The sequence below is a fragment of the Choristoneura fumiferana genome, chromosome 12 (genome assembly GCF_025370935.1).
Source record: "Choristoneura fumiferana chromosome 12, NRCan_CFum_1, whole genome shotgun sequence".
NCBI lineage: Eukaryota > Metazoa > Arthropoda > Insecta > Lepidoptera > Tortricidae > Choristoneura > Choristoneura fumiferana.
The window spans coordinates 10,468,437-10,494,556 of record NC_133483.1 but is presented as its reverse complement, the minus strand read 5'-3'; the positions used below and the strand labels follow the sequence as shown (position 1 = coordinate 10,494,556).

General features: G+C 36.4%; 1 protein-coding gene across 2 annotated transcripts; it reads left to right on the top strand.

The window, feature by feature from the left end:
• The first annotated feature begins 7,156 nt into the window (after positions 1-7,156).
• On the top strand, positions 7,157-19,713 carry LOC141433275 (cytochrome P450 4C1-like). Of its 2 annotated transcripts, XM_074095239.1 has the most exons (10): positions 7,158-7,615; positions 11,326-11,415; positions 11,670-11,780; positions 12,637-12,822; positions 13,474-13,670; positions 13,750-13,810; positions 15,732-15,918; positions 16,197-16,348; positions 18,232-18,408; positions 19,445-19,713. In XM_074095239.1, the coding sequence occupies exons 1-10, from the start codon at positions 7,459-7,461 to the stop codon at positions 19,636-19,638; spliced, it is 1,512 nt and encodes a 503-aa protein (XP_073951340.1). In that variant the 5' UTR covers positions 7,158-7,458; the 3' UTR covers positions 19,639-19,713. The 2 variants fall into 2 exon arrangements, with proteins under 2 accessions (XP_073951341.1, XP_073951340.1); XM_074095240.1 differs by lacking the exon at positions 11,670-11,780 and having other exon boundaries at positions 7,157-7,615.
• The last annotated feature ends 6,407 nt before the right edge of the window (positions 19,714-26,120 follow it).

Here is a 26,120-nt window from a genome sequence, read left to right as displayed (position 1 = left end):
CTTGTTATTGAGTATTAACTCTGATGGTCAACTGTGGTCTTCATAATCAGTTCCACTTCACCAAATGATGATTTAAAGAATTGATTGAAGTGATTTTTAATATATCCCATTTAATCTGTCATCTCCGAGGATAACATAACAATTTGTGCCTCTGGGAGAGGACAGGTTAATATAGGTGTCCCTACAATATATAAAGTATTCCCTCGATTTGCTTAAGATCCATCATCAGATCCTGATTTACTGCTTATGGACCTAATTGAAGACATTCCTTGACGGACGCAAAAAAAAATTCAAATCGGTTCATAAATGACGGAGTTCTGAGTTAACAAACATTAAAAAAAAAACACAACCGAATTGATAACCTCCTTTTTTGAAGTCGGTTAAAAATATTCATAGATTCATAAACGTAAACGATAAAGAAATCTAAGCTAAAATACAAGTGCAAAGATTTTATGGTATTAACGAATCTTTTTTAAGTCTTCTTCCGTGCGTATGTTGATTCCTTTGGCCTCGTGATTTTTGCGGACATAAATTTGACAGTTTTTTGTCCAAATATATTCATACTGCTTTGACGAGGCTGCGGCCCGGGCATTTTTAAGAAGAGCTTTGTTAAATACCGTCAAATGGTCGTTCACATACAGAGGTTGGGGGTCTCCTGGCATTTTAATGTTCAGAGTTGTAATTTTTGCGAGTTCGTGTTCCATACAATTGAGATTTTAACGCGAAAGCGATCGAGACGTATTTTGTAACCGAAAACTTACACTAAGGGCACGGGGGACGACGCCGCACCGTGGACATGTGGCGGCGAGCTCGATGAATACCAGCCAATTTATCTTTCAAATGCGTTTTTTGAGTTTAATCACGACGGCCCGCGGGCAACCCACCACCGTCTGTCGTGGTTGAACTCTGTTGGCGTGATCTATATCATCAATATTTAAGTTAACGCCACTGTATTTAGCGATGGCTATCATTATTTCGGGTAAAATCTCTCCCTTAAGTTCTGGTAATCCAGTGATTTCTAAATTGAGCATCCTTTCACGCTGTTGAAATTCGTTCAGTTGAAACTAAAGATCAATTAAGTTCTTTTTTAGGGTTCCGGAGCCAAATTGGCAAAAACGAAACCCTTATAGTTTCGCCATGTCTGTCTGTCCGTCCGTCCGCGGCTTTGCTCAGGGACTATGAATGCTAGAAAGCTGTAATTTTGCACGGATATATATGTAAACTTTGCCGACAAAATGGTACAATAAAAAACAAAAAAAATTTTTTTAGGGTCCCATAGACGTAAAGTGAGGGTAATTTTTTTTTCGCGTCCAACCCTATAGTGTGGGGTATCGTTGGATAGGTCTTTTAAAACCATTAGGGTTTTCTGCGACGATATTGCGATTCAGCAATTGGTTTGCGAAATATTCAACTTTAAAGTGCAAATTTTCATTAAAATCGAGCGTCCCCCCCTCTAAAATCTAAACCAGTAAGTGGAAAAATTTGAAAAAATTCAGGATGGTAAATACTTATATCAAAATTTCAAGGAAAACTATAACGGTTCAGTTTGCTTGAGAATTATTAGTAGTTTAAGAGTAAATAGCAGCCTAAGGTATAAAATATACCTAAACTATGTAAGATTCCGTATAAAATACGAAATCCTTAGAAAAATATTACTTAATTTTTTCGCAATGGCTACGGAACCCTATTTCGGGCGTGTCCGACACGCTCTTGGCCGGTTTTGTAATTCCAGAAACTGTTTCATAATCCTTTTGACTTATTGTATTTTTCGACGATTTCTAACCTTTTATCAAATTTATCTTGACGGTCGGAGGCGAAATCCATTCCGACATTCACTTCGGCAAAAGCAACGGTAAATTCTTCTTGCTTAATTCATTGCTGCTATTATAGTTTATTTTTGACGTCTATGTACTCGGATCGTAAAGAATTGTCATCCGCTCTTATGTCCGACGTGATGGAGGATAAATTGCTCAGGATAGACATACCTAATGTCATTGTATTTTATGTCTTTTCTGATTTCGGCAATTGATGAGTCTATAGCGATCCTGAAGTCTGCGAGGGTCTGCTGTATCTGTTTTGTAAACACATCAAGTGCCTTAGTGACGGTATCTTCTTCAGGCTTTTTACGCTTGCGCACGTTCACAAAGGCATATCGGCATCACCACTTTAAATTGACAAATCTGGCTGAGAAGAGTATGCATTTTTGGGTGAGCGAATCATGTTACACGTTGCTCAGCGATGTGTTCGCGTTCTCAAGTAGATAGGGATTGCTAGTCGTTTGCTCATTGCAGTGGCGGGTGCAGATGCAATCTTAAACTCACTGTCGAGCACAGGTCTAATTGCCCTTGTTTTAATATTCATTTAAATAATATTTTAAAGCGGCAAGTGTTGTTTACGCGTCCGACTCAGCCACTTTAAAGTTGAATATTTCACAAACAGATCACTGAATAGAAAAAGCAACCCCGTAATGGTTTTAAAAGACCTATCCAACGATACCCCACATTATAAGGTTAGTCGAGAAAAAAAAATCACCCTCGCTACGTCTATGGGAGGTACCCTAATTGTTTTTATTTTACCACTGTCGGCGTGACTGATAATTATTCATGCCAAATTACAGCTTTCTAGTACTAACAGTCTCAGAGCTTAGCCGCGGACAGACAGACAGACACGGACAGACATAGCGAAACTATAAGGGTTCCTAGTTAACTATGAAACCCTAAAAATGCGGAATTTCAAAAACATCAACTGGCAAGGTTTAAAATGGCATTAAGTTAAGTAAACAAAATAATTAACATTACTTTGTTTAGGTACTTAACTACTAGAGTTAGCATTAGCAAACATCGTTCAAAGGTTAACTGGAAGCTTTGAGTATTTATCTAGAATGGAGCAGCCTTGAAGCGCATCTTCCCTCTGTCAAAGGTATACCCGCCGGGTATACTCGTTTAATAAAACTGTTTCGCTTGCCTCTCGTGACATTTCGAAACCATACTTGTCAGAGAACAGAGCTCCGACAAAAGTAACTGGATGCAGTGTTTTTGGGCTTAATGAAAGGTCTGACACGTCGAGTCTACTAAAATAAAACTTTTCATCGGAAAGTATTTCCTACGTAATTATTGGTGTATTAACAGTAAAAATACGATAAGTTTATAATAATATTATTGATGGCCAGTGTGGCCAAGTTTTTAAAAACGTAGCCAATTTGGCAATTTTAAGATTTTTATGTACCAAGTGTAGATTAATTACATTTTTGATTGCTATTATGAATTATACATTTATCACATTATTTGATTGACATCGTCAAGGCCAGACGCAGACTGCACTTTTTTTCGCCTCGTTCGAGTGCTGTTGAGTTATGGAATTTATTGAACGAACGATTTTATTTATATGTTGGAGTATAGCCATAGAGTATAGTGCTATATGACGCAAGTAACACTTCTAACAGCCACAAGTGTTGCTTCGCCAGTGTCTCGGTATAGAGCAGTGACACTGGAGCGAGCTTGAGACAGACGCATACCAAGAAATTATCCTTACGTCTAGTAGTATCGCTCGCTCCAGTGTTTCACTGCTCTATACCGAGATTCTGCCGAAGTAATACTTGTGGTTATTATGGTGTTACTTGCGTTATGTAGCATCATGGTCCAGGCCGACATATGTTTTGTGTTATTACAGTACCTACTTATTTAAGCTATTAAATATTTGTTATCTCTCCCTATACCTAATCTAGTTTGATGTGAAAGTGGCTATTAATCGCTATTTTAATTGTTATTTTTATTTTACTAGACATGAAGGTCCGTTTTCTTTATTATTCGTTATTAAATAAATTGTCTTTTACGTATTATTTTTTATTACGATTTAATTAACATTATTTTATTTAATTGCTATCTCAATTATCTCATCAACCACTAGTAATATTGGCCATTTTTACCAATTTGATTAATGGCCACACCGATTGTCTGCGATATAATTCTAGACACATATTTCCACTATCGATAAACTATTGAGTGAATGAATAAGTGAATGATTTATTATATCATGGTTTCGCATTTTAAAGATTATTATAATAAACCGGAGTTGTATTGGTATTTACTTGTTATAGGTTTCCAAAATACCTCTATCAGAAAATATACGGATGAGGTAATCCTGTTTTTATAGCGGCAACATTTCTTATTGTTATTTTTACTAATTATGTGTTATTGCTGTTATAAATAAATTATTTTCTTTCTTTCTTTCTTTTCTTTCTGTACCTTTCTGGAGTCAATCGTTGTTGTTGCCATTATAATTCCCATGCATTCCGCCTTAAAGACGGTATTATGAGCTTCCAGCTCTCGCCAGCTTATGGACGTTGTTTTGTTTTGTTTTCAAGTAAACATTTATTAAACCCCTTATAAATGTTGTTTTATTACTTTTATCTAATATTTACAAGATCATATAACGAGATAACTAGACAATGTGATTAATTTGTTACCTGTTGTATTACTTTGGATACCTATGCTATACGAATAATGAACATAACTATCCAAAGATATCATGTACCTATGTATAAATGTTGTTATCTATAAAGCTTTTGATAAAGCCTAGAATCAGTTTTCATTAGAAAAACTCTAAACACTTAGAAAACCTCAATATATCAATCTATTAAAAATTTATAGGATTTAATGAATGACTGAATGTATGAACGATTGAATGCTCGACATTCTTATCGATATGGCCCCAGCTATAACTAATTTTACTTTGTTGTCTATGTGTGACGTACAAATGCAAGTTACTGTTGTGTTTATGAACTCGGTTTGTATGTGTGTGTAAAAACACTGTGCTCTTTTCATTAGTTGTAAAATTGCATATGTGGGAGTGCATCACCCCCCCCCCCCCGCGAGTTTTGACTGAAAAAATGATTAGCAACCGGTCAGCGATACCCTGTCCGTTCTAGATAAATACTCAAAGACTGGAAGATAGCCCCTTATAAGATAAGTTTACCTTTATATATAATTGTTCCTCATTGTCACCTTTATGTTTCTCCTAAAGAGTTATACATGCATAGATCTAAAGTGCGGCGTCATTTAAGCACCACGTAGAAGGATCCACGTCATGGCAGTTAATTTCCACTGCGCATGAACACTGCCGGGGAAAATGCTTGAATATGCTCGTAAATAACTTGTGACTGCATAAAAATATTGTTATTCTATATAAGGTACTTAGAGACAAAATGTAGCTTCAATTTAATAAAATAATTGCTTTAATTTTTACGAATCGGTTAATTAGCTTCAGTAATTACGAAAATAAATAGCGTATAAACAAAGTTAGCCCTTTTTATAAGGATTCTGTGCCCGAAGGCTCCAAATGGAGCTCTACTGCTTTCACGTTTCCGTCCGTCTGTACGTCTGTCACATACAGGACGGACGGGCGGACGGACGGACCATAAAGTGATCTTATAAGGGTCCGTTTTTCCTTTTGAGATACGGAACCCTAAAAATTTACCTACGTATTCCACCAAGTGGGGTTACCTAAGTAGGTGTATTGTTGTTTGTAAACGTATTGAAATAAGTACAAAGGTATACAAAGCTACCAAAGTCAGTTTTAATTTTTTTTAAATCTTGTACCAAAAACTTCTTTAACTTCTCATTGATCTATAAAATTAAAACTTCGTAACAATATTTTATTACATATAGAGTATATTTTACAAATAGCTACCAATGTATTGATAAACCAGAATATTTTTCGACAATATCTACCTAATTTTTAGGGTTCCGGAGCCAAAATGACAAAAACGGAACCCTTATAGTTTCGCCATGTCTGTCTGTCTGTCTGTCTGTCTGTTCGTCCGTCCGCGGCTTTACTCAGGGACTATCAATGCTAGAAAGCTGAGATTTTGCACGAATATATATGTAAACTATGCCGACAAAATGGTACAATAAAAAAAATAAAAAAAAATTTTTTAGGTTACCTCCCATACACGTAAAGAGGGGGTGTTTTTTTTTCATCTAATCCTTTAGTGTGGGGTATCATTAGATAGGTCATTTAAACCCATTAAGGGTTTGATAAGACGATTTTTCGATTCATTGATTTTTTTGCGAAATATTCAACTTTAAATTGCAAATTTTCATTAAAATTCCAGTGGGTGGAAAAATTTGAAAAAAATCAGGATGGTGTAAATATATCAAACTTACAAGGAAAACTATAACGGCTAAGTTTGCTTGAGAATTATTAGTAGTTTAAGAGTAAATAGCAGCCTAAGGTATAAAATATACCTAAACTTGGAAGATTCCGTATAAAATACGAAATCTTTAGAAAAATATGACTTAATTTTTTCGTAATGGCTACGGAACCCTATTTTGAGCGTGTCCGACACGGTCTTGGCCGGTTTTTAAAGTCTGTATAACCCCGCACTTCGTGGGTACATTTCGCTTAAAAGCAGGGATTTGATTTCTGTATATTTATAGATATTGCCGGCTTACTATTTTCTGACACACAAAAAGTCTGACTTGCACTTGGTTGGTTTTTGTAGGTCTTTCTAAAACTACCGAAAAGTCCAGTGCCATCTTGACGTGTCGATCTCCTATGTTTTTGAATCATAGCACTCTATGCAGTACCTGGGCGAATAGTCAGCGTTTTTGCAGCGTGTTTTTTTGTCATTGGTGTGTGGTGTGCATGTGTTATTAAAAGAGGTAATGCCCAGGGTTGTTTTTTTATGAAAACTAAAGATAATACCGATGCTGAATTTGGCGTGATTAAAATTCTTGTGACTTGTCTTTCCGTTGTGTTATATAAACGTGGGACGCAAATTATGTTTGACCGCGCGGTTAAAACTTACTTAGTTTCGTTAAAAAAAAGACGTTTAGTTTTCTAAAGTGTAAAGGTGCGTACGCACCGTCCGGTTAGCCGCACTACGGCTGACCGTCCGGATAGCTGCAGGTTGCGGTTTGACTTCATTTGTTTTTCTATTCGATAACAAGCATTGTTAAGCTTTCTTTTAAAAATAAATAAAAAATAGCCAAATACGTTAATATTCATATCATAGTAAGTAGGCACTTCACTGCCCTAAAAGTCAGTTGTAATGCTCTAGATGTAGCAACTGACAGTTTATATTGCATTATAACTCGTTGATCTCTGCGATGTCACGTCCAAGGCAAACTGCGCTACGACCTATTGACCATACTTTTTCTATTAACAATGTGACACACTGTATTCCGAGTCTATTGTGCTTAGTGCATGCGCGTGAGTTGGACTATCGCATAGGTTTTTAATTTATTCGAGAGATTTACGGACAAAGTGCTTTTATACAAAAATTTGAAACATATAAGTCAGTTGGTAATGGCATTAGACAATACGGCCTCCGGTGGTCAAAACACGCGGCAACTTTAAGTTCATTAGGAGTCAGATAACTTTGTGATTGGTTTCTAGGCGTGAAGTAAAAAACTTTTAAGTGCTAGTAGCCAAGAGAAACGACGGCGACGTTCAAAGATGTATTACTTGTTGCTAATACTGGCTGGATTTGCTTGGGCTGCTTACTGCCGGTTTGAGAATAGGAAGATCATAGAGCTGTCCAGGAAACTGCCTGGAGACTTGACGGCGTGGCCGCTGATTGGTCATGCCTACCTGTTTCGGGGCAACCATGAAGGTACTTAATTTGAGAATAACTTGAATAAGGAAACAGCCATCAACACGATATAATCCGTTCCTATTTTATCACGAGTGATCGAAATAGGCAGATTAAATTTAAATACACTTTGTGGGAAGAAGTAATACGGAGTTGTAAATACTATCTGGTCCTGGGATTCTGAAAATGATTAGTCCGTATTGTTTAGCAATCCCCGGATCACACAATACAAAATTATACCGAAATTCATTCAAATTGTTTTTGTCTAAAGGAGTCCTAAACATACACACACACACACACACACACACACACACACAAACGCGCGCGCCGTGCACGCACACACAAATACATGTATGAAAATTATGTTTAATCTGTATACTAGAAATTGGAAAAATAAATAATACAGTATACGCAATACCCTTAAGAATACAATCTGCCAGTACTTATATCGTTATTAATAAAGAGATTGCAATGTTATCTCTTTCGCGACTAAATTATTTGTCCTACCTAAACATTTTGTAGCTCGTTACCGTATCCTTTATTTTTCCTATTTCAAGTATGAAGTACCAACTGAACTCAAAATTTATTTTCACGTTCTCTAACCACTTGGCTATCCGGTAGTCTGAAAAAGCTAAATTAATTTAATAATTAATAAAAAGAAGGACGTATTTTTGTAAGATTTTTGTGGATTCTCATGAAATTGTAATAGAATCCCGGAACATTGATCCAACCGCTAGATCTAACGTTGGTTCAGGCACAGTAGAGAAAAGGACAGTAATCCGTCTCGGCAGCGTCCTTTATATAATTATCGACGCCGGCTCGGTAAACAAACTGTCACTCTTCAGTTATGTGTTTGATTTGATTGAGATGGACTAAAGTAGTGTTTAACAAAAATGCATTTTACGTTATTTTAATAAACCACTAAAAGTATTATGTTTTAAACGGTTTTATTTAGCTTCATCACTACGTATATTTGTTACCTACAAATTAGCTACGGAGAAGTATTTGCGCCTCTTCTCAGATGTGCAAAAAGCCTTATTGTTGAATTTATTTATTGCCAGTAAGTGTGAGCGAAGTAGGTCTTTTCTCTAAGAATAGAGGGCAGAAATGAGATTTCAATATGGAATATGAATGATTGGTGATTCACTCACGATACAACTAAAGAGATCGAATTTTGTTTGTATGTATAAAATTTCTGGCGGGCATGAGCTGATTGACGCGCGACTGTGCGTTATTTTAATTTAAAAAAAACAGTAAATCTGTAATAAATAATTGATATCATTAACGTGAGAATTGACGTAATTTTGCTAATACTCGTGCAATATGCAGCCACAGTTAATGGTGATACTGCATAATTTAAATGCACTCTTCCGCAACCTGTAGCTATACCAAGATAATGTCATAATACGCATAGCTATTAAGGTTAGAAGTATTTAGTACACATGCAGACTGGTCGTATTAACTCCGTCAAATGATGCAACTAATTACAGTCAACTTCATAAACGTCACAGAAAATACTGATTACACCAGTCTTTTGTTTGATATAAATGATGTAAAATGCCACCGTTAAATTTTACACGTAATATTCGATTGGAATGTGTTTGTTTTCCGTCCTATGGAAACGATCCTGGTGGGATCATCAGAATTTTACTAGTTATCAAATTAATGTAGGTACGTCACCAAACTTATATTACATAAGTATGCCAATTTCAGCTCAGTTACTAAGAACTGGTCGAAAAATAGTTAGCAGATTTAGGCACCCTTAACATTTCAAAAACGGCTCTTTTTAGCTATTTTTATATATATTTTAAGAACCACGTGGTTCTTAGCTATATTTGATAAAAACCTATTCAGCCGTTTTTGAAAGGTTAAGGGTGCAGTGGGTTTCGATGCAGTCATCGAAATCAGTTCTTTGTTTCAAAGCTACGATGCCACAAACAGACGGATGCCACAGATAGTTAGCACATTGGTGTCAAATTTATAACCATGGATTTTTGCGTCGGGAATTAAACAGAGACGGATCTAAGTGAAATAAAATTTGGTCAATCGGCCGCAACTCTTGGATTTCGATGTGCTAGGGTTGCGGCAAACTAAGAAGTGGCGGCGTCCTTTGAATGAATATACCTAGTACCTACTAGTCTTTACTCGCAGTTTCGTACGCGTAATTCATTAAATTCGACAGTTAATGGAAATTCCGGGATTTTATTGAATTCCCACGGGAATCCTCAAAAAAATTAACGTGGATTTCATTAACGTTGTGTATAAAACACCCGCGCATTTCATATCTCTAATCCTAGCGGTTGACATTTTTGTTTTTTTTCCAATCCCTTGTATACCGGGATAAAAGTAACCTATGTGTTATTTTAGACGACCAGGGCCCAATTGCATAATAAATTACAAGCTTATAGTATCAGCGATTTTGTATTGAAATTTACTAATACTATTTGCTTGTAATTGTTATGCAATTGGGCCCTGATATCTACATACATACTAAATTTCATCTGAATCCGTCCAAGCGACGTTATCCCATTCGTTTACTTTTCGTCGTTACGAGTATCTATTTGTTTAACATGCAATAACATGCAATTAATATTTATATACACCGTATGTTATGTTCCCAGAAAATATGCAGTTTTTTTTATTGTTATTATGCAAACCATTACACACCCTCATAAATATACTTTTCACGGCACTGCTCGAGAATGTGGCCATAGATAACCTAAATTCGGTACACAAAACTGCCTATATTTGCCGGTGAAATACTGGCACTTGAGGTATCCCACCTTAGGCCTCTAGATTGGCAACGCATCTGCAATCGCCCTGGTGTTGCAGGTTTCTATGGGCGGTGGTGATCTCTTACCATCAGGAGACCCACTTGCTCGTTTGCCATCCAGTCGAATAAAAAATATATATATTCAAACTAACTCGTTCGTCTATTATTAAATATAATGACCCGGATAACTCACGTCTTAAATCGAGTTTAGCTCGACATGTTTCGGGCTAATCCGTAGCCCTTCGTCTTCGGAGCAACGCGACTCAGCGGCTGCTGCAACACGCGCACTGCGCGCCGCCGCTCTGCTCGCGCGACTACCCGACGAAACTGACACCGGCACACAACTACCCGCGTTTTCATCATCATTACAACTGTCAAATGTAGGGTAGCACACAACACTAACAACATCGCTCTGTAAAGGTACGTTCACACACACCGATGACGCAGCACGAGTATTTAACACCGTTTTCCAACTCGGAGGTACCGTCCAACCACTATCCCGGTTGAAATTCGGCCGACGACTAATCTCGATGGCTTCACGCACTTTCCGCGGAATGAAAAATTTCTCTCTCGCAAGTACAGATACCTTATCAAATCTGATATAGTGCGTCGAACCCGAGTCCATTGAGTGCTCGGCCACAGCAGACCCCTTGTCGTCCTGTTTCCTCATACTGCGTATGTGCTCCGATACGCTTGTGGAAACGTTTCGTCCAGTCTCTCCAATATAGCTCTTGCCACAGGCACAGGGAATCATATATACCCCGGGACCACTCAGTGTTGCCTACCTTTCTTAATTTTTGTCACTACATCTTCTTTCAGACCACAACGTTTCCTTATCTCACTATTTCTTATCCTGTCACAAATTTTTACAAATGCCGAATACCTATAATTCTTTCGCTTAATGCCACGTACAAGTAACGCAAATATTCTGGGAAATTAAAATTTAATTTATTTTCAGATCAAATGAGAATTTTTCAGAAAGCTGGTCGTCTGACAATAAATCGAGGAGGAGTTGCTTCCTACTGGATCGGCAGCCGGCTCTACATAAGTAAGTAACTAGTTAAAATGACTAGATAGGCGATACTTGCGTAATTTTTAAAGGACTTTTTTATCAAAATTAATTGACTTGATCCTTGATCCTTGAGTATTATTATTTGTAAATAATGCTAATATCTATTGGTTATTGTTAGAGATAAGTTAAAATTGTACTACTCAACTGTAAATGTGGCCAATAAAATAATAGGAACGAACAGAGAGTAGTTACATAGATCTTTAAGGAAAAATAATATAGGTTTTTTTTAGTGATAGCTGATCCAGTCACAGGGGAGACAGTGCTAAAAAACTGCTTAGAAAAAGACAGTGTGATGAAATTCTTACGTTTTCTCTTTGGTTATGGAAGCATTTACGCACCAGGTTGGTATTTAATAGTACATTGTGTCTTAAGGGCGTTAAATAAGGAATTACGAACGAGAGTCTATTAGAAGCCCGAAGTCGAACGCCATACAAAGTTTTTCATCACATTTGCAAGTAAAATTTTATATTTGTAAAAGAAAAAATATAATTCTTCCAACCTTAGGCTGCGCTCTTGGCAGCGCCGCGCTCCCCCTCCCGCAGCATGTGCCTGAGCCGCGTGTGCATGTGGTCCTGCTGCTACGCCATGCGCAGGAGCGCGCGCAGCAGTATCCAGTACGGGGATTGACTCATTTACCGACCTTGGGATTCATGACAAGCATATTAAGGTCGAGGGTTTTATTTTTGGGGTTGCAACCAAGGTAGCCTGCATGTTACGACACTGTATACGAGCAAGTGTGATGAAATAGTACATTGTGTCTTAAGGGCGGTATACAAGGAATTACGAACGAGAGTCTATTAGAAGCCCGAAGTCGAAGACTGAGGGCTTTAATGAGTCGATGTTCGTAATTCTAGTACCGCACGTGCGACATACAATGTTTTTCATCACGCCTTATATATTTTTTTGGGAATATAGGCGTGATGTTTGTGTTGTGTGTGTGTGGCACTCCATTCCAAAGTACGAGTACGTACATACATACGGGGCAAGAAAGATCTCTTAGGGTTATCTCTCTTATTGCGTAAACATGTGTGTATGTAGGTACTCGTTCATACATAAAGCATTTTTTGATTGGCTAAAGCCGATTCCGTGTCGATAGTTGTGGAGAAACACATTAATGCGCACAATGGAAGTGCACCGTCAACCGAGGTGGCGTTTATTAGTATTATATATTTTGCTAATATTATGTCATATTTTCAGTTCCAATATGGCGTCCTCGGAGAAAAATCCTAGCTCCGACTTTCAGCATGAAGAATCTCAACCGGTTCGTAGATGTATTTGTGGAACAGAGTTCGGTGACGCTGGAGCAGCTTAGACCGCGTGCCAGCAGTGGCACCTTCTCGATGTGGTATTATCTCACGACTTATACGTTTGACGCTGTCTGTGGTAAGTGGTCAAAATATTTTGACGATTCAGAGTCTAGTGGATTTGATCAAACAAGACAAAATAATGAGTGGAACCGACACAAAGTGGAAGTTTGCCCACAAAATTTAAAAATAACGTTTCAAATTATGTCTATTTGAGCCGCCAACATGACTGTATCAATGTATTTGTGCGTTATTTCCCTTTTTTTGTTTTCAAAACTCGATGGACTCAACTTTTTTCCATACAGTGTTAGTAAAAAGTTCTTTTGAAATTCGGTAAATCGAATCAATATGCACTAAAAAGCCCATACTTTTCAGTGCATATTGATTGAAAATCTGGCCTTCACATCGTAGATACATATTCTAGATGCGACCTGACAAAAGCATTGTATAAAAGAAGTAAAATGTTGGAGTTTTTAAAATCCTTAAAACTTGGTGTTTTTAACCGAATTTCTATTTCATTACTCTTTGTTAGATTCTTGTTATTTTATTAGTCATTGTCTCTGTTTATTCGAATAACACAAATATAGAGAGACTGCATCACAGATATCTGCCGCATATATTATGTCAAGTGTCACATGCTATTTATTTATTTAACCTTATGAGGCCCAGCGTACAGAATTTTGAACGAATCATCATCACAATTTAACTATTTCAGTATTTCCTTCCACAGAGACTGCATTAGGTGTAAAAATGAACTCTCAACTGCAACCCAGCCATCCTTTCCTAGAAGCTTTGGGGGAAATTACTCAGTTGACAGCAGCCCGTATGGTGCAGCCCTGGCTTTACTCGGACTGGGTGTACAAAACCCTGCCGCAGTACAAAAGAGTGGAGAAATGTCGAGCACTAATGTATGACTTTGTGGAACAAGTGAGTAATGAAAAGTTAACACAACTGTTCCTCTTGTTACGCCTTTTGTTTCATTTATGCTGTCAATTTGTTTTTTTAGGTCTTAAAAACGAAACGCGAAGCTATGAAAATGAATGAAGGAAAACCACATTCTCAGTCAGGTAAGGACATAAAAATCGGTCAAGTGCGAGTGCGAGCGACTCGCGCATGAAGGGTTCCGCACCTCCGTACAATGTTTTAAAAACAAATAGTTCAATAATATTTTTTTGCAAAAAAATCAAATACAAGCTTTTTTGTTGGCGGTACTTTTTGTCCCTGGTTACCACGGTCGTGTCGTTTTATTAAAGTTCCTATGGCCAACATCTAACTTCATCATCAGATCAGCTCTCATAATAATATTGCATTGTCATCGGATTTATACATGCATGCAAAATTTCATCTCAATCGGTTGAAGATATCCACTTCAAATTTAAGTTGAAATATTTAATATTTTATTTAAATTATTTAATTCCACCTGAACAAACATAATTAGTTACATTATATTACAACTTAATAAAAACATATCACCAAAATGTAAGCACTACATAGGTGCAAGTATTTTGAATAAACATGAAACTATCGTGAGACTCACTCATATTAAATATAATGACCCGGATAACTCAAGTCTTAAATCGAGTTTAGCTCGACATGTTTCGGGCTAATCCGTAGCCCCTAAAGGAAGGAAAGGAAGGGCTACGGATTAGCCCGAAACATGTCGAGCTAAACTCGATTTAAGACGTGAGTTATCCGGGTCATTATATTTAATATTTTGAATAAAGAACAATTTTAAATTCTCATCCTTTTTGGCTGTCGCCCTGTCGGAGGCTGAATAGCGCTTTAACTCTCGACATGCGCCGAAAATAAAAAGTGGCTGAACGGTAATTCGGCCGAACGGCGCGTACTTATTATGAATTAGTGAATAAATCTTAACCTGATTTTAAATTTTGACCTTGTAAATAAATAGTGTTACTTAGTATGAATTATAACGGACATTTTTTAGTGTAAAAAAGATTAAATACAGCGGCTGTGAGTGCTTTATTGAAGTTGGCTTTTGTGAAGTGTGTGTCGGAGGTTGTGGATCATAAATTGTTATTTAGTCTTAATGCTGCACAAAGAAATAAACCACGGTCTTAGAGACAATTATTATAATTATCGAAGGTTTTATAAAATAGCACTAATAAAATAGCAAATTAATAAGTAGTTAAACATTAAACAACTTAGGGTCACGGGCGTTGCCCCTAGCAACTGAAGGTCGTCATCTTGGCAGCTTGGCTATCAAAAACCGCTGAATGAAACACGTTTCTTGTATGACGACTATTGACGACTCCCTTTAATTTGTAACTTTATTTTATTTTTAGTATTTGTTGTGGTCGCGGCCACTGTAATACATAATCTGTGAAAATTTCAAGTGCCTAGCTATTACGGCTCAAGAGATAGAGCCCTGTGACAGACAGATAAACAGACAGACGGACAGACAGACAGACAGCGGAGTCTCAGTAATGGGGTTCCGCATTGGGTACGAAACCCTAAAAAAGTGTTATTTTTACAAGCTGTAGTTTATTTATCACTTTGTTTGACTTTACTGAATTTCATTTACGTTACCTACATAAAAAAATGCACGCAAATTTTATGTGTTTAATCTTAAAGTTCGTTATTTAACTCGCTACGGTTATATCACAAGAGTTTATCAGTCGATATTTTTTTTTTTTCTATGTTTTTACGCTACTTTCTTATCTTTTTTTTCATAAGAACCTTCTACAAAGGATCTATTAATAAACTTAAAAACAAACTAAAAAAAGAAATTAAAAAAATAACATAAAAAATGATTGTGTAAGATAGTAACTTTCCGTTGAATCCCATTTTAATTTGACGAAAAAATACCAAAAAAATGACGAAAGTTATTTGAAGTCGGACTTGTAAATCTAAAATAAACCTGCCTAAATTGAAACAGTCAAAGTTACAAATTTTATGTGCCTTCTACACTTACGGATACAACACATTCATATTATATTATCTTTTAACTTGGAAGTTTTTGGATTACAGAAGCAGATCTTCGACCCAAATCGTTTCTCGAAATGCTGCTGGATTTAAATCAGTTCACTGACCTTGAGATTATGGAGGAAATTCTAGTCATCACTGCAGCTGGCACTGACACTTCTGCGGTGGCTGCCTCTTTCACAATGGTCTTGCTGTCACGGTATCCTGAAATCCAGGATAAATTGACTGACGAGTAAGCTTTAAAATAAACCCGGGAAAACTGTTACGTTCATTCTTCCATAATAATATCATAGACATTTGAATGAAATACAATTTTTAACATGGTTTTGCGTTTACGATACCGTTTACTGTTTTGTTGTTCATTGATATGGATCTCCGCAAAGTAACTCTCTGGCTCAATTAATATGTTATGTATTTACCTATTATTAGAAGAAAACATTTCTTTATGGTGGTCTATATCTCACTGTAATACTGCACTGCTTTACTGTAATATATTGTGTCTGCCATCAGATTACTGCAAGTCTTTGGCGATTCCGAAAGAGCTGTAACAGCAGTAGATTTGCCAAGGCTCAGGTACTTGGAAGCAGTGATCAAAGAAAGCTTGAGAATGTATCCGCCAGTGCCGATCATAGTGCGATCTGTGGACAATGATACAGAACTGCGTAAGTAAAGTCAATGACCTAATATCTTTTTACTTTGATTTTCCGCTAGGTACTACACGTGCGCAGCAGCAACATATCATCACTACTTTGCAAAAATCTGGTAAGTATCTCAAATCAACCACTTCAATGAAAACGACCCTTGAAATGATGTTCATCCGTTAACTTAGAAAAAATATCGATTTGAGATACGAGCTTTTTTAAAAATAGTGACGATATTTCAATATCAAGTCATTTCAACCGAATTAGGTTCAAATCACGTAAGCATATTATTTTGTTTATGCTCGTGATAGTTTGGTTTCTATGTCATATGTGGAGGGTATCGATTTATATGGAAGTACATGATGATATTATATGCATCGCACAGACGTACCTAACTGTCGTGCATAAATATTTGGTAGCAGAGGAGCAAAGTTAAAACATTATTAGTTCTTCCTAAATACCTCCTCTAAGTAATGCCTTTATCAATCAATTATTGACGTGTTATTTCAAAATGTTTTCCTTGGAATAAGGACATTCATCTATAGAAGTATGACAATTACCGAGACTGAGATTATTAGTTTTATGTTACGAGTAATGTACCTAGCGATCCGCCTAGTGAACCTGTTAATTAAGCGAAGTGGTTAAATATTTTTTTTATATAGGTTATATTTATTATAATATATACTTCCGCAGTTATTTACCTGATAAATATAAATATAAATAGGTTTTTGTCTCAAGTTTTCTATTTAAGGACGGCGAAATAGTACCCATACAGAAATAAAATACAATACAAAACAAATATTCTTTATTTCACACCATAAAGCACTATTATAAGTTTACAAAAAATACTAAAGGCAGATCTTGTCACTTTAAGGGGATCTGTTCGACACAATCATTCAGATGTAGAAATTTATACAAATATGTTTATAATGATAACATTTCCATTCTCTTATTACTAGATCTGTGGCGCTGCTAGTAGCGTTCATTACAAAGGCTATCAATGCAGGAAATATTTTTTATGTACGAGTAATAACCATGCAGCTCGCGCGCCCTTGCAAATCTTGACCGTCACACGCTGTTATAAAGGTTCGACCAAACCGCTGCTAAAAAACGTTGATGCATTGTAAACGTCGTGACATGTGTCATGCGTCACTTTATTGTTGCGTACCGTCCACATCGCTGCTGAAATATTATTATTATTATGCTCGGAGTTTCTTTGCGCGATAGAATCCGGAATACGGAAATTCGCCAAAGAACTAAAGTCATTGACATAGTTCGTATAATATGCAAGTTGACGTGCATATGGGCAGGCCGAGTCGCTCCAAGAACAAATACGTAACGATCGGGAGAAAAAGTAAGGACTTTTTCGCCACTCAAGGGGTGGCGACCATGAACCGGTAGACGAAGCGTTGGCAGATCTCCCACTAAGTAGATTGGCGACATCGCGAGAGTGGTGGGCAACCGGTGGATGCAACAACTGGCGAGTTATCATTCATTATGGTGTTCTAAGGGGCCTCCTCTTTGTTCAACTGAATGTCGTTCGGCTGATATACATCTGTAAACGTAGCAGTGGTGTGGAAAGTGTGGAACGATCAAGGACTTTAATGCATGAGCCATCATGGAACCATTTCACAGTAAACGTGATAGTGACATCGCATTAATTAACAAGGAAAACTGTAATAACTTTTCCTTTGAAAAGGTTCCATGGTGGCTCATGCATTATTAAAGTCCTTGATCGTACAAACTTGTCGCATGTGTCACATCATTGCGAGCGGTGTGGTCGAACCTTAAAGGAATCAGGATCCTACAGACAAGACTCCTACTCAAGAGTTGCCCTTTTAATATAAGTACTTCAAATACCTAGTTTCCAAAGTATGTACCTATCATAACCTTTTACTAAACAGCTTCAGGACTGGTCCTGGTGGATGGCGTGGGTGTCCTGGTTAACATCTGGGCGATGCACCGCAATCCTTACTATTGGGGGGACGACGCGGACGTGTTTAGACCTGAACGGTTTTTGGAGCCCCTGAAGCACCCGGCGCAGTTTGTGCCGTTCAGCTATGGATTGAGGAATTGCATTGGTAAGATATTTTCTCTCTCTTGTGGTGCCTTTCCAATTACTGTAGTTTGGCCATCAACTCCGAGTATTTATTTCTGTCCTTCGCGACGTGGAACTGAAGAAGAAGGAGGAGGAAGATAGAATATCTTTTGTTATCAGTATATTTATTTTAATGTACCGAATGCTTAATTACACTGACCAAAATTGTTGTCGAAAATACAAACTGAAACATAGATGCACAGAAAAACCAGAAAAAGAGACCAGCGCTGGGAATTGAACCCAGGTCCTCAGCGTTCCGTGCTGCATGCTATACCGCTACACCACCACTGGAAATTCGGAGTTGAAGTAAAAAATACAAAAAGACTCCAAAAACCAATCTTAATTCAAAATTGTTGTGGTTACACTATCAAGTAGATATGAGCACAGATTATAATTTGTCATTATTTTTTACAGACCACCACTCCATTCGTCTTTGGCTTCTCCTGTTGGTGTAACTTAAATGATATTACATTGACGTTACACGTAAATAATACATAAATCATACGAAGTCATAAAATTTAATAAAAATAAAAGTACCAGGTTGCAATTATGGAAAATATACTGAGCGGCAAAAAATCTGGCCCTCATGTATGCAGTGATAGGTAATTTTGTACAGTCAAGGGCAAAGATATCGACACAGCCAAAGTTGCAAAAATATATATACACAGCCTTAATGTTAAGTGCATAAAGTCGTGTATACATATTTTTGTAGCTTTGGCCGTCGATATCTTTGCCCTTGACTGTACGTAGAGTGGGCCAAATTTTGTGTCACTGAGTAGATTACTCTGGTTTACCTTCCGTTAATGATAACATAAAATTGTCTTATAAACAATACGAGCTGGACTACTTAGTGTCTTAGGCAAATGTAATTAACCAGAAAATGCCATTCTAAAGATTAACGGAAATAAAATACATAATGTAGAAACAGGCATTTGAAAAAAAAATTGTGATTGGATTTTGTTAAAATCCGTATTTTGTTATAATCCGTATTTTGTTAAAATCCGTATTTTGTTTTTCAGGATATCAATACGCCATGATGTCGATCAAAACAGTTCTAGCAACACTCCTTCGGCAGTATCGAGTTCTGCCACCAGGGGGCGCTGACCAATCAAATTTAAAGGAACCACTGCGTGTTGAATTTGATATCATGATGAAAGACGTTGATAAATTCCAAATACAGATAGAAAATAGATTTAAAAGTAGTTCTTCATAATTTTATAGGTATACATTTAGGAAACAAATTAAAAACCGGACCAAAAGAAACAAGATTACGTGCTTCAAACTCAAAGGGTTTTTTATTAGAATGAAACCAGTTATAAAATACCTAAACTGAACTAAGTAGTAGTAGTATTAGTGTAGTAGTATTTTGGTGCGTTTTTATGTTTTTTTTAAATACAAGATTTTTCTGACTGAACTATCTGCTGTTTGAACCTACTACACTAGTTAGTATACTAGGTATACATGTCTGGTAAGTAGGTGCAGACAGCAAAAAGTTCAGTCAGAAAAATCTTGTATTAAAAAAAACATACTGCTACTACTACTAGTTACTACGTCAAGTAAGTTTACCTAAATTTATATGAAAACATTAGTAAAAATATTTCATATCTGATAACAATGGAATGGATAAATTTGATGGGAAGTTGCTATTATTATTTTAAAGGCTCATGTCGGCTGGATTCCGAGATAGTAAGGACAACAATGTTGGTAGAGCAATTTTACGTATGCTTTGCTTATGTAGTGAGCTACTAAATAAATATATAATAATAATATCACTTCTGTTGCTGACTGAGTACCTATACTATGTCTATCCTTAGTCTATAGACGACCGGATGGTCAAATGGTTAGAGAATCTGACTACGAAGCTTGAGGTTCCGGGTTCGTTTCCCGGTCGGGGCAGATATTTGTATGAATAATACGAATGTTTGTTCTTTGGATGTTTGATATGTATTTTTAGTCCATTCAGGATAACATTGGACTCTAGAAGGTCGCAGAAGAAGGGGTTCTAAACATTTTTTGTGAAGTTGTAATAATGATGATGATGGATGATGATGAATAAAAGAAGTGAAGTCATCATTTTCTTTACTTTGTAAGTAGATTAATAATGAGGTACTTACAAAATAACACAATATTAATACGTAATTAGCTACATAATATATTCGATTCATTTGCTCTCATTCCCTGTTTGAAAATATTCTACTCATAGTTGCTATGAAGTTCAAGCTTTTTTTCATTTCAAATTTCAACAAATTTAGTGCAGTGCTTTAGTTGGGAAAAGTTAACTTTTCGTATAATTATGATTAAAGGTCGTCACATTTTGATCCAAACTGGCTGGCTTGAGTTAACAATATTATAAACGTTCCGTTTCTTGCAGAATGTTCATTACCTCTGCCTCTTTAAGTATTTTATAGGAAGACATTTCTGTTTTTAACAAATCAGAAAAAGATTTTTTATTGTGTTTAAATTATGATATGAAATATCAAGGAAAAATCTCACTAATATTAATAATAATTGCGGAAGGTTTTAAGTCTGAATGTTTGTTTGTTACCTACCTCTTCACGTCTTAACCGCTGAACCGATTTAGGTGGAATTCGGTATACAGATAGTACGTACAAGTCCCGGGGAAGGCCATAGATAGTTTTAATCCCGGAAAATTGCATAATTCCCGCGGGATAGCAATAAACGAATTCTACGTGAACGGAGTCGCGGGCAACAGTTAGTTAATGAATAATTGAAACTAATATTGACGTCTTCGATATTTTAATTAGAATTAGGTTCAGAACGTACCTATACTATAGGCGTGCATTATAAAGAGCCTATTTTCCTTCTGTCCATTCCTATATTGAACAGACTATAAGTACGTATTTATCTATGTAAGTATGTTTATCCGTTGCCTGGCATCCATAGTACAAGCTTTGCTTAGTTTGCAAAGCAACTAGGTCAATTGGTGTCGAAGTGTCCCATGATATTTATTATTATTATTTATTTATTTATTATACTTTGCTATTTTTTACACTACGAGTAAATTCATTAGAGTACTCGTAGTTAATACAAATAGATTGTGAGGCTAACGAATATAATTTAATTAAAATAAAATACGATAATAGGGATGTTGACACCACCAATCAACTGACGTACTTTTTATGAGCTGTCAAAACACAATTCTCCCATAGAGTTTCAATGGCAATGAGGGCTATCGTTTTTTGTCTCACTAGATGGCGCATTGTTGCGTGAGGTTTTTAAGTATAGTTTTCAAAGTCTGTTATTACGGGCGTGAAAACAAAGTTTAGATTAAAATCATATTTAATACACCCTAAAACCGTACCATAAAAATATCGAGCATGCCACAGTGTTGCATAGTCCCCGTTTTGTTCGGAAAAAGGGGAGGACAAAGGTTTCCGAAAGATAAAACTGTCTCAAAACACAGACATTCATTGCCCCGGAACGCATATTTGCCATAATTAATTTCAGATATTGCAAAATATTCACAATATTATTCCAATTTTCGGAGACCTCACGCTACACTAGCGCCTCTAGTGGTGAATTCATACGCGATAGCCCTTATTGCGAGTCGCATAAGTCGCTATTTGTTCGCCAACTGAATCAACTAACTATTTGAGCATTTCTAAAAAAGTTTGTACATTTGATTTGCGACTCCGATTTGGGTAAAAATTTGCAGGTAGATAGAGTGAACGATACTGAGTTTAAACAACATAGTCTCCCGAAATGTCCCAATTAATTTGTATGGAAAGTATTCCATACAAACCAATTGGGACATTTTGAGAGACTATGTTATTACGACTCAGTATCGTTCACTCTACATACCTGCAAATTTTTATCCAAATCGGAGTCGCAAATCAAATGTACAAACTTTTTTAGAAATACTCATTTATTTGTTTTAAAGCAACAAAAAACCTAATTTTACAGTAAATCGAAAAATAAACTGGTTTTCAGGGCTAAAATAAAGCTTTTTTTACTGGAGTCGTGCCTTCGAATTATTTTTTAATGGCGTGAACGAACATCCCTATTATGTGATGGTTCAGTAAAGCCCTGCAATGTTAATTGCAACTCGTGTTAATATAATCTTGTAATATAATATAAACCCAGCGTTATAAATACGCTAATGCCGGTTCTGTTTGGGATAGTTTCTGAGGTTTTTAACTACTGCGCCATCTATGGGCAGAGTGCGCAACTTGGAAGGGCACGTTTGTACGATAAAATATAAGATGTCTCTGGAGAGCGGTACGGATGCTGTAGATTTCAACCATTTTGGTCAGATGGCGTTTGGGAATGCATTTTTGTAATGGGATTTTACCGTCGAGTCACTGTAAAAAACAATGTAACTGATGATTTGATTCCTGCCGTTTTGTAGAACGTTTTTAGAATAAGGGTCATCATATTATTTTCCTTGTTAAGCAATGTGATGTCGATGTCAATGAGGGTTTTCACAGAGGCGAAATATCGCTAGATGGCGTTAGTATCGTGAGGTCCATAATCATTCCAGCCTATATACGTCCCACTGCTGGGCACAGGCCTCCTCTCAGAACAAGAAGGCTTGGGCCATAGTTCCCCACGCGGGCCCAGTGCGGATTGGGAACTTCACACACACCATTGAATTGCTTCGCAGGTTTTTGCAGGTTTCCTCACGATGTTTCCCTTCACTGCAAAGCTCGTGGTAAATTTCAAATTTAATTTCGCACATGAATTTCGAAAAACTCAGAGGTGCGAGCTGGAGTTTGAACCCACGATCCTCTGCTTGAGAGGCGATAAGTCAAACCACTAGGCCATCACGGCAGTAAAATTTAAGATCAATATTTTCGAGAGAGACAGAGTTGCTTGGGGAAGGCGTGGTGCAATAAGGGTTTTCACAGAGGCGAATTATCGCTAGATGGCGTTAGTATCGTAAGGTCCGTTTGACACTTGACGTTTGCTTGCTATTGGCTCATTTAGTTATTTAACCAATCAGCGATATTTTGCTTCTGTGAAAACCCTCATTGTGTCATTTTTCGTGAAACTTCTTCTGAAATCTTTTTGAAACATATTATTACCTAGTGCCGTCCACGAAGACGCGTGATTGGTATTATTTATTACAGTTTTTTATTGATGATTTGCTGTAGATCAAATTGTAACAAAAACCTGTTGTAAAAATGTGCCAAGTCTCGATTGTTACCATTTGTCCATAACTTAAAGTGAAATATTGTAAAGTAATTTTGGCTAAAATCTGGCTTGTTGAGCTATTGCTCTCAGATAATAAACATATTGAGTTGATACTATATGAGGTTATTACCTACATAATAATAAAAAGAATTGTAATCATAAAATTTTTGTTCAGGACATTGGTATTAGTGGAATATAATGATCTATTTGCAATAAAGTCTTTCACTTTTCTAATGTCGCTGCAACTTTTGATACAACACAATATTAATAAATCACATACAAACAAATAAAAAAAACCTTTTGATTGTTGCATATTATTTTTGCAATAGATTATCATTTATTTAAAAAAAATACCATATCCATTACATTTAAAAAATGTTTGGAACAAATAATTTTCAATTATAAAAACAAAAAACAGGATAAGAATAACAGAATACTTAACAAATCAGATATAGAGCGTTAAAATATCATGTCATTATCGTTATAAAAAAAAACTATCATCAAAACTATACTAATACAACACTATCAACAATTGCAGTCGACCCTCTTTCAGCCACAAAGAGGGTACTAGGGCAGGGTTCGGCAACCCGAGGCATTTTCTTACCTTGTGTTGTGGCCGGATATTGCCATTATTTGCCACTGCTGTTATTTCAAAGTTTTTGTGCATTTCTTCTTAACTATATTTTCATATGTGACTAGCTGTTGCTCGCGACTTCGTCTATGACCAATTCGTTTGTCGCTGTTTCCAGGAACTGCATTTTTCCAGGATAAAACTATCCTATGTCTTTTCCCGCAACTTAAGCTAAGCTAAGCATACCAATTCTAATTAATATCTATTTATAACAATGCGTGATAAAATTCTGGCCTTTTTTTTAAGAAATAAAATTATGTAAGTACCTATCTAGTTTTCTTTTGCAATTATCTTTCACTATTTTCTAAATTTAAACTATAAACAAAATTACCAAGAAGTGAAACACGACAACATGCAACGAAAATTTGTAAAACGAAATGAAATAGAGACTTTTTAAAGCATGGTAAAGTGAGCTTGTAATTAGTGCCAATGCCTAAATATGATAAACTAGCTGTTGCCCGCGGCTTTGCCCCCGTTGTAATTTTTCTATGTTTTCTTCCATAAAAACCTTCTCCTGACAATAACGAACACAACAAAATAAGAATAAGCGAAATCGGTCCAGCCGTTCCCGAGTTTTGCGCTTAGCAACACATTTTACGATTCATTTTTATTTATATAGATTAACACATTATCAATTTTGATTAGAACCCGAAATTAAACATAACTTATCCAGATAAAATTCTTCATTACTTATAAGTATCAATGTACAATTTTAATGAAACACTGTTGTAATTTCGATTATTAGAATTATTTATATTAAGGGTTCTGTAGTGGATATAAAATATTTTATAATTAATTACTCATAACGCAGCTTATTAAAGTGTCCAGTTTTATTTGTACTAAGTAAAATGTAGCCGACCCCTGTACTAGAGGGATCGGCCCTGTCATCAGATGGGCATCAATCACAAAACTGCACTAATGAAGGGGATTTAATCGGAATAAGATCGGTATTGCAAATATTGCAATGAGTAAGCGAGAGTTTCGTATCACCAGTTTGGGTTCTCTGGTTAGAGATCTCAGAGCGTAGAGAAAATGAAAGTTTCGAAAATCAAATAAAATAGAAGTAAACAAACTAAAACTCAGTTTATGTAACTTGATATTATAAATATTATAAACCTAGTGCCATCCACGAAGACGCGTGATTTTGACAAAATTAGACATTAATGACATTGTAATAAGAACCACGGCACGCGTCATCGTGAATGATTCTACCTTTATATTATGTATTATATATTTCGGGGATCTCGGAAACGGCTTCAACGATTTCGATGAAATTTGATACGAGTATGTAGGTAGGGGTTTTCAGGGATGAAAAATCGATCTAGCTTAGTCTTATCTCTGAAAAAACGCTTGGTACCGAGTTTTAGCCTGAGCGGAGCTCGGTCACCCAGATATTTTTAGTAATATGAGCAAAAATCGCGAAAGTTACAGCAACTACGCGATTTCCTTGAATAAAGCTACCATGCAGGTGGTAGGACCTTGTGCAAAGTCCACCCAGATTGCTACCACCATCTTGCTCGCTAATCCTGCCCTGAAGCAGCAGTGCTTGCACTGTTGTGTTTCGGCGTGGAGAGTAAGACAGCCGGTGAAATTACTGGCACTTGAGGTATCCCATCTTAGACCTCCTGGTTGGCAACGCATCTACAATACCCTTGGTGTTGCAGATGTTTATGGGCGGGGGTGATCTCTTACCATCAGGAGACCCACTTGCTCGTTTGCCATCCAGTCGTATAAAAAAAATACACCTAAAGTAATTAAAATCAGTTTTGTAGTTTTTGCTTAAAACAATAACAATCATCCATACATTCATATATTATTTTCAAAACTTTGTTAGTCAAATACAGAACTGAGTATCTATTTTTTTGTAACCCTATCAAATGCTAAACCAAATTTATCAAAGACTAAATTTT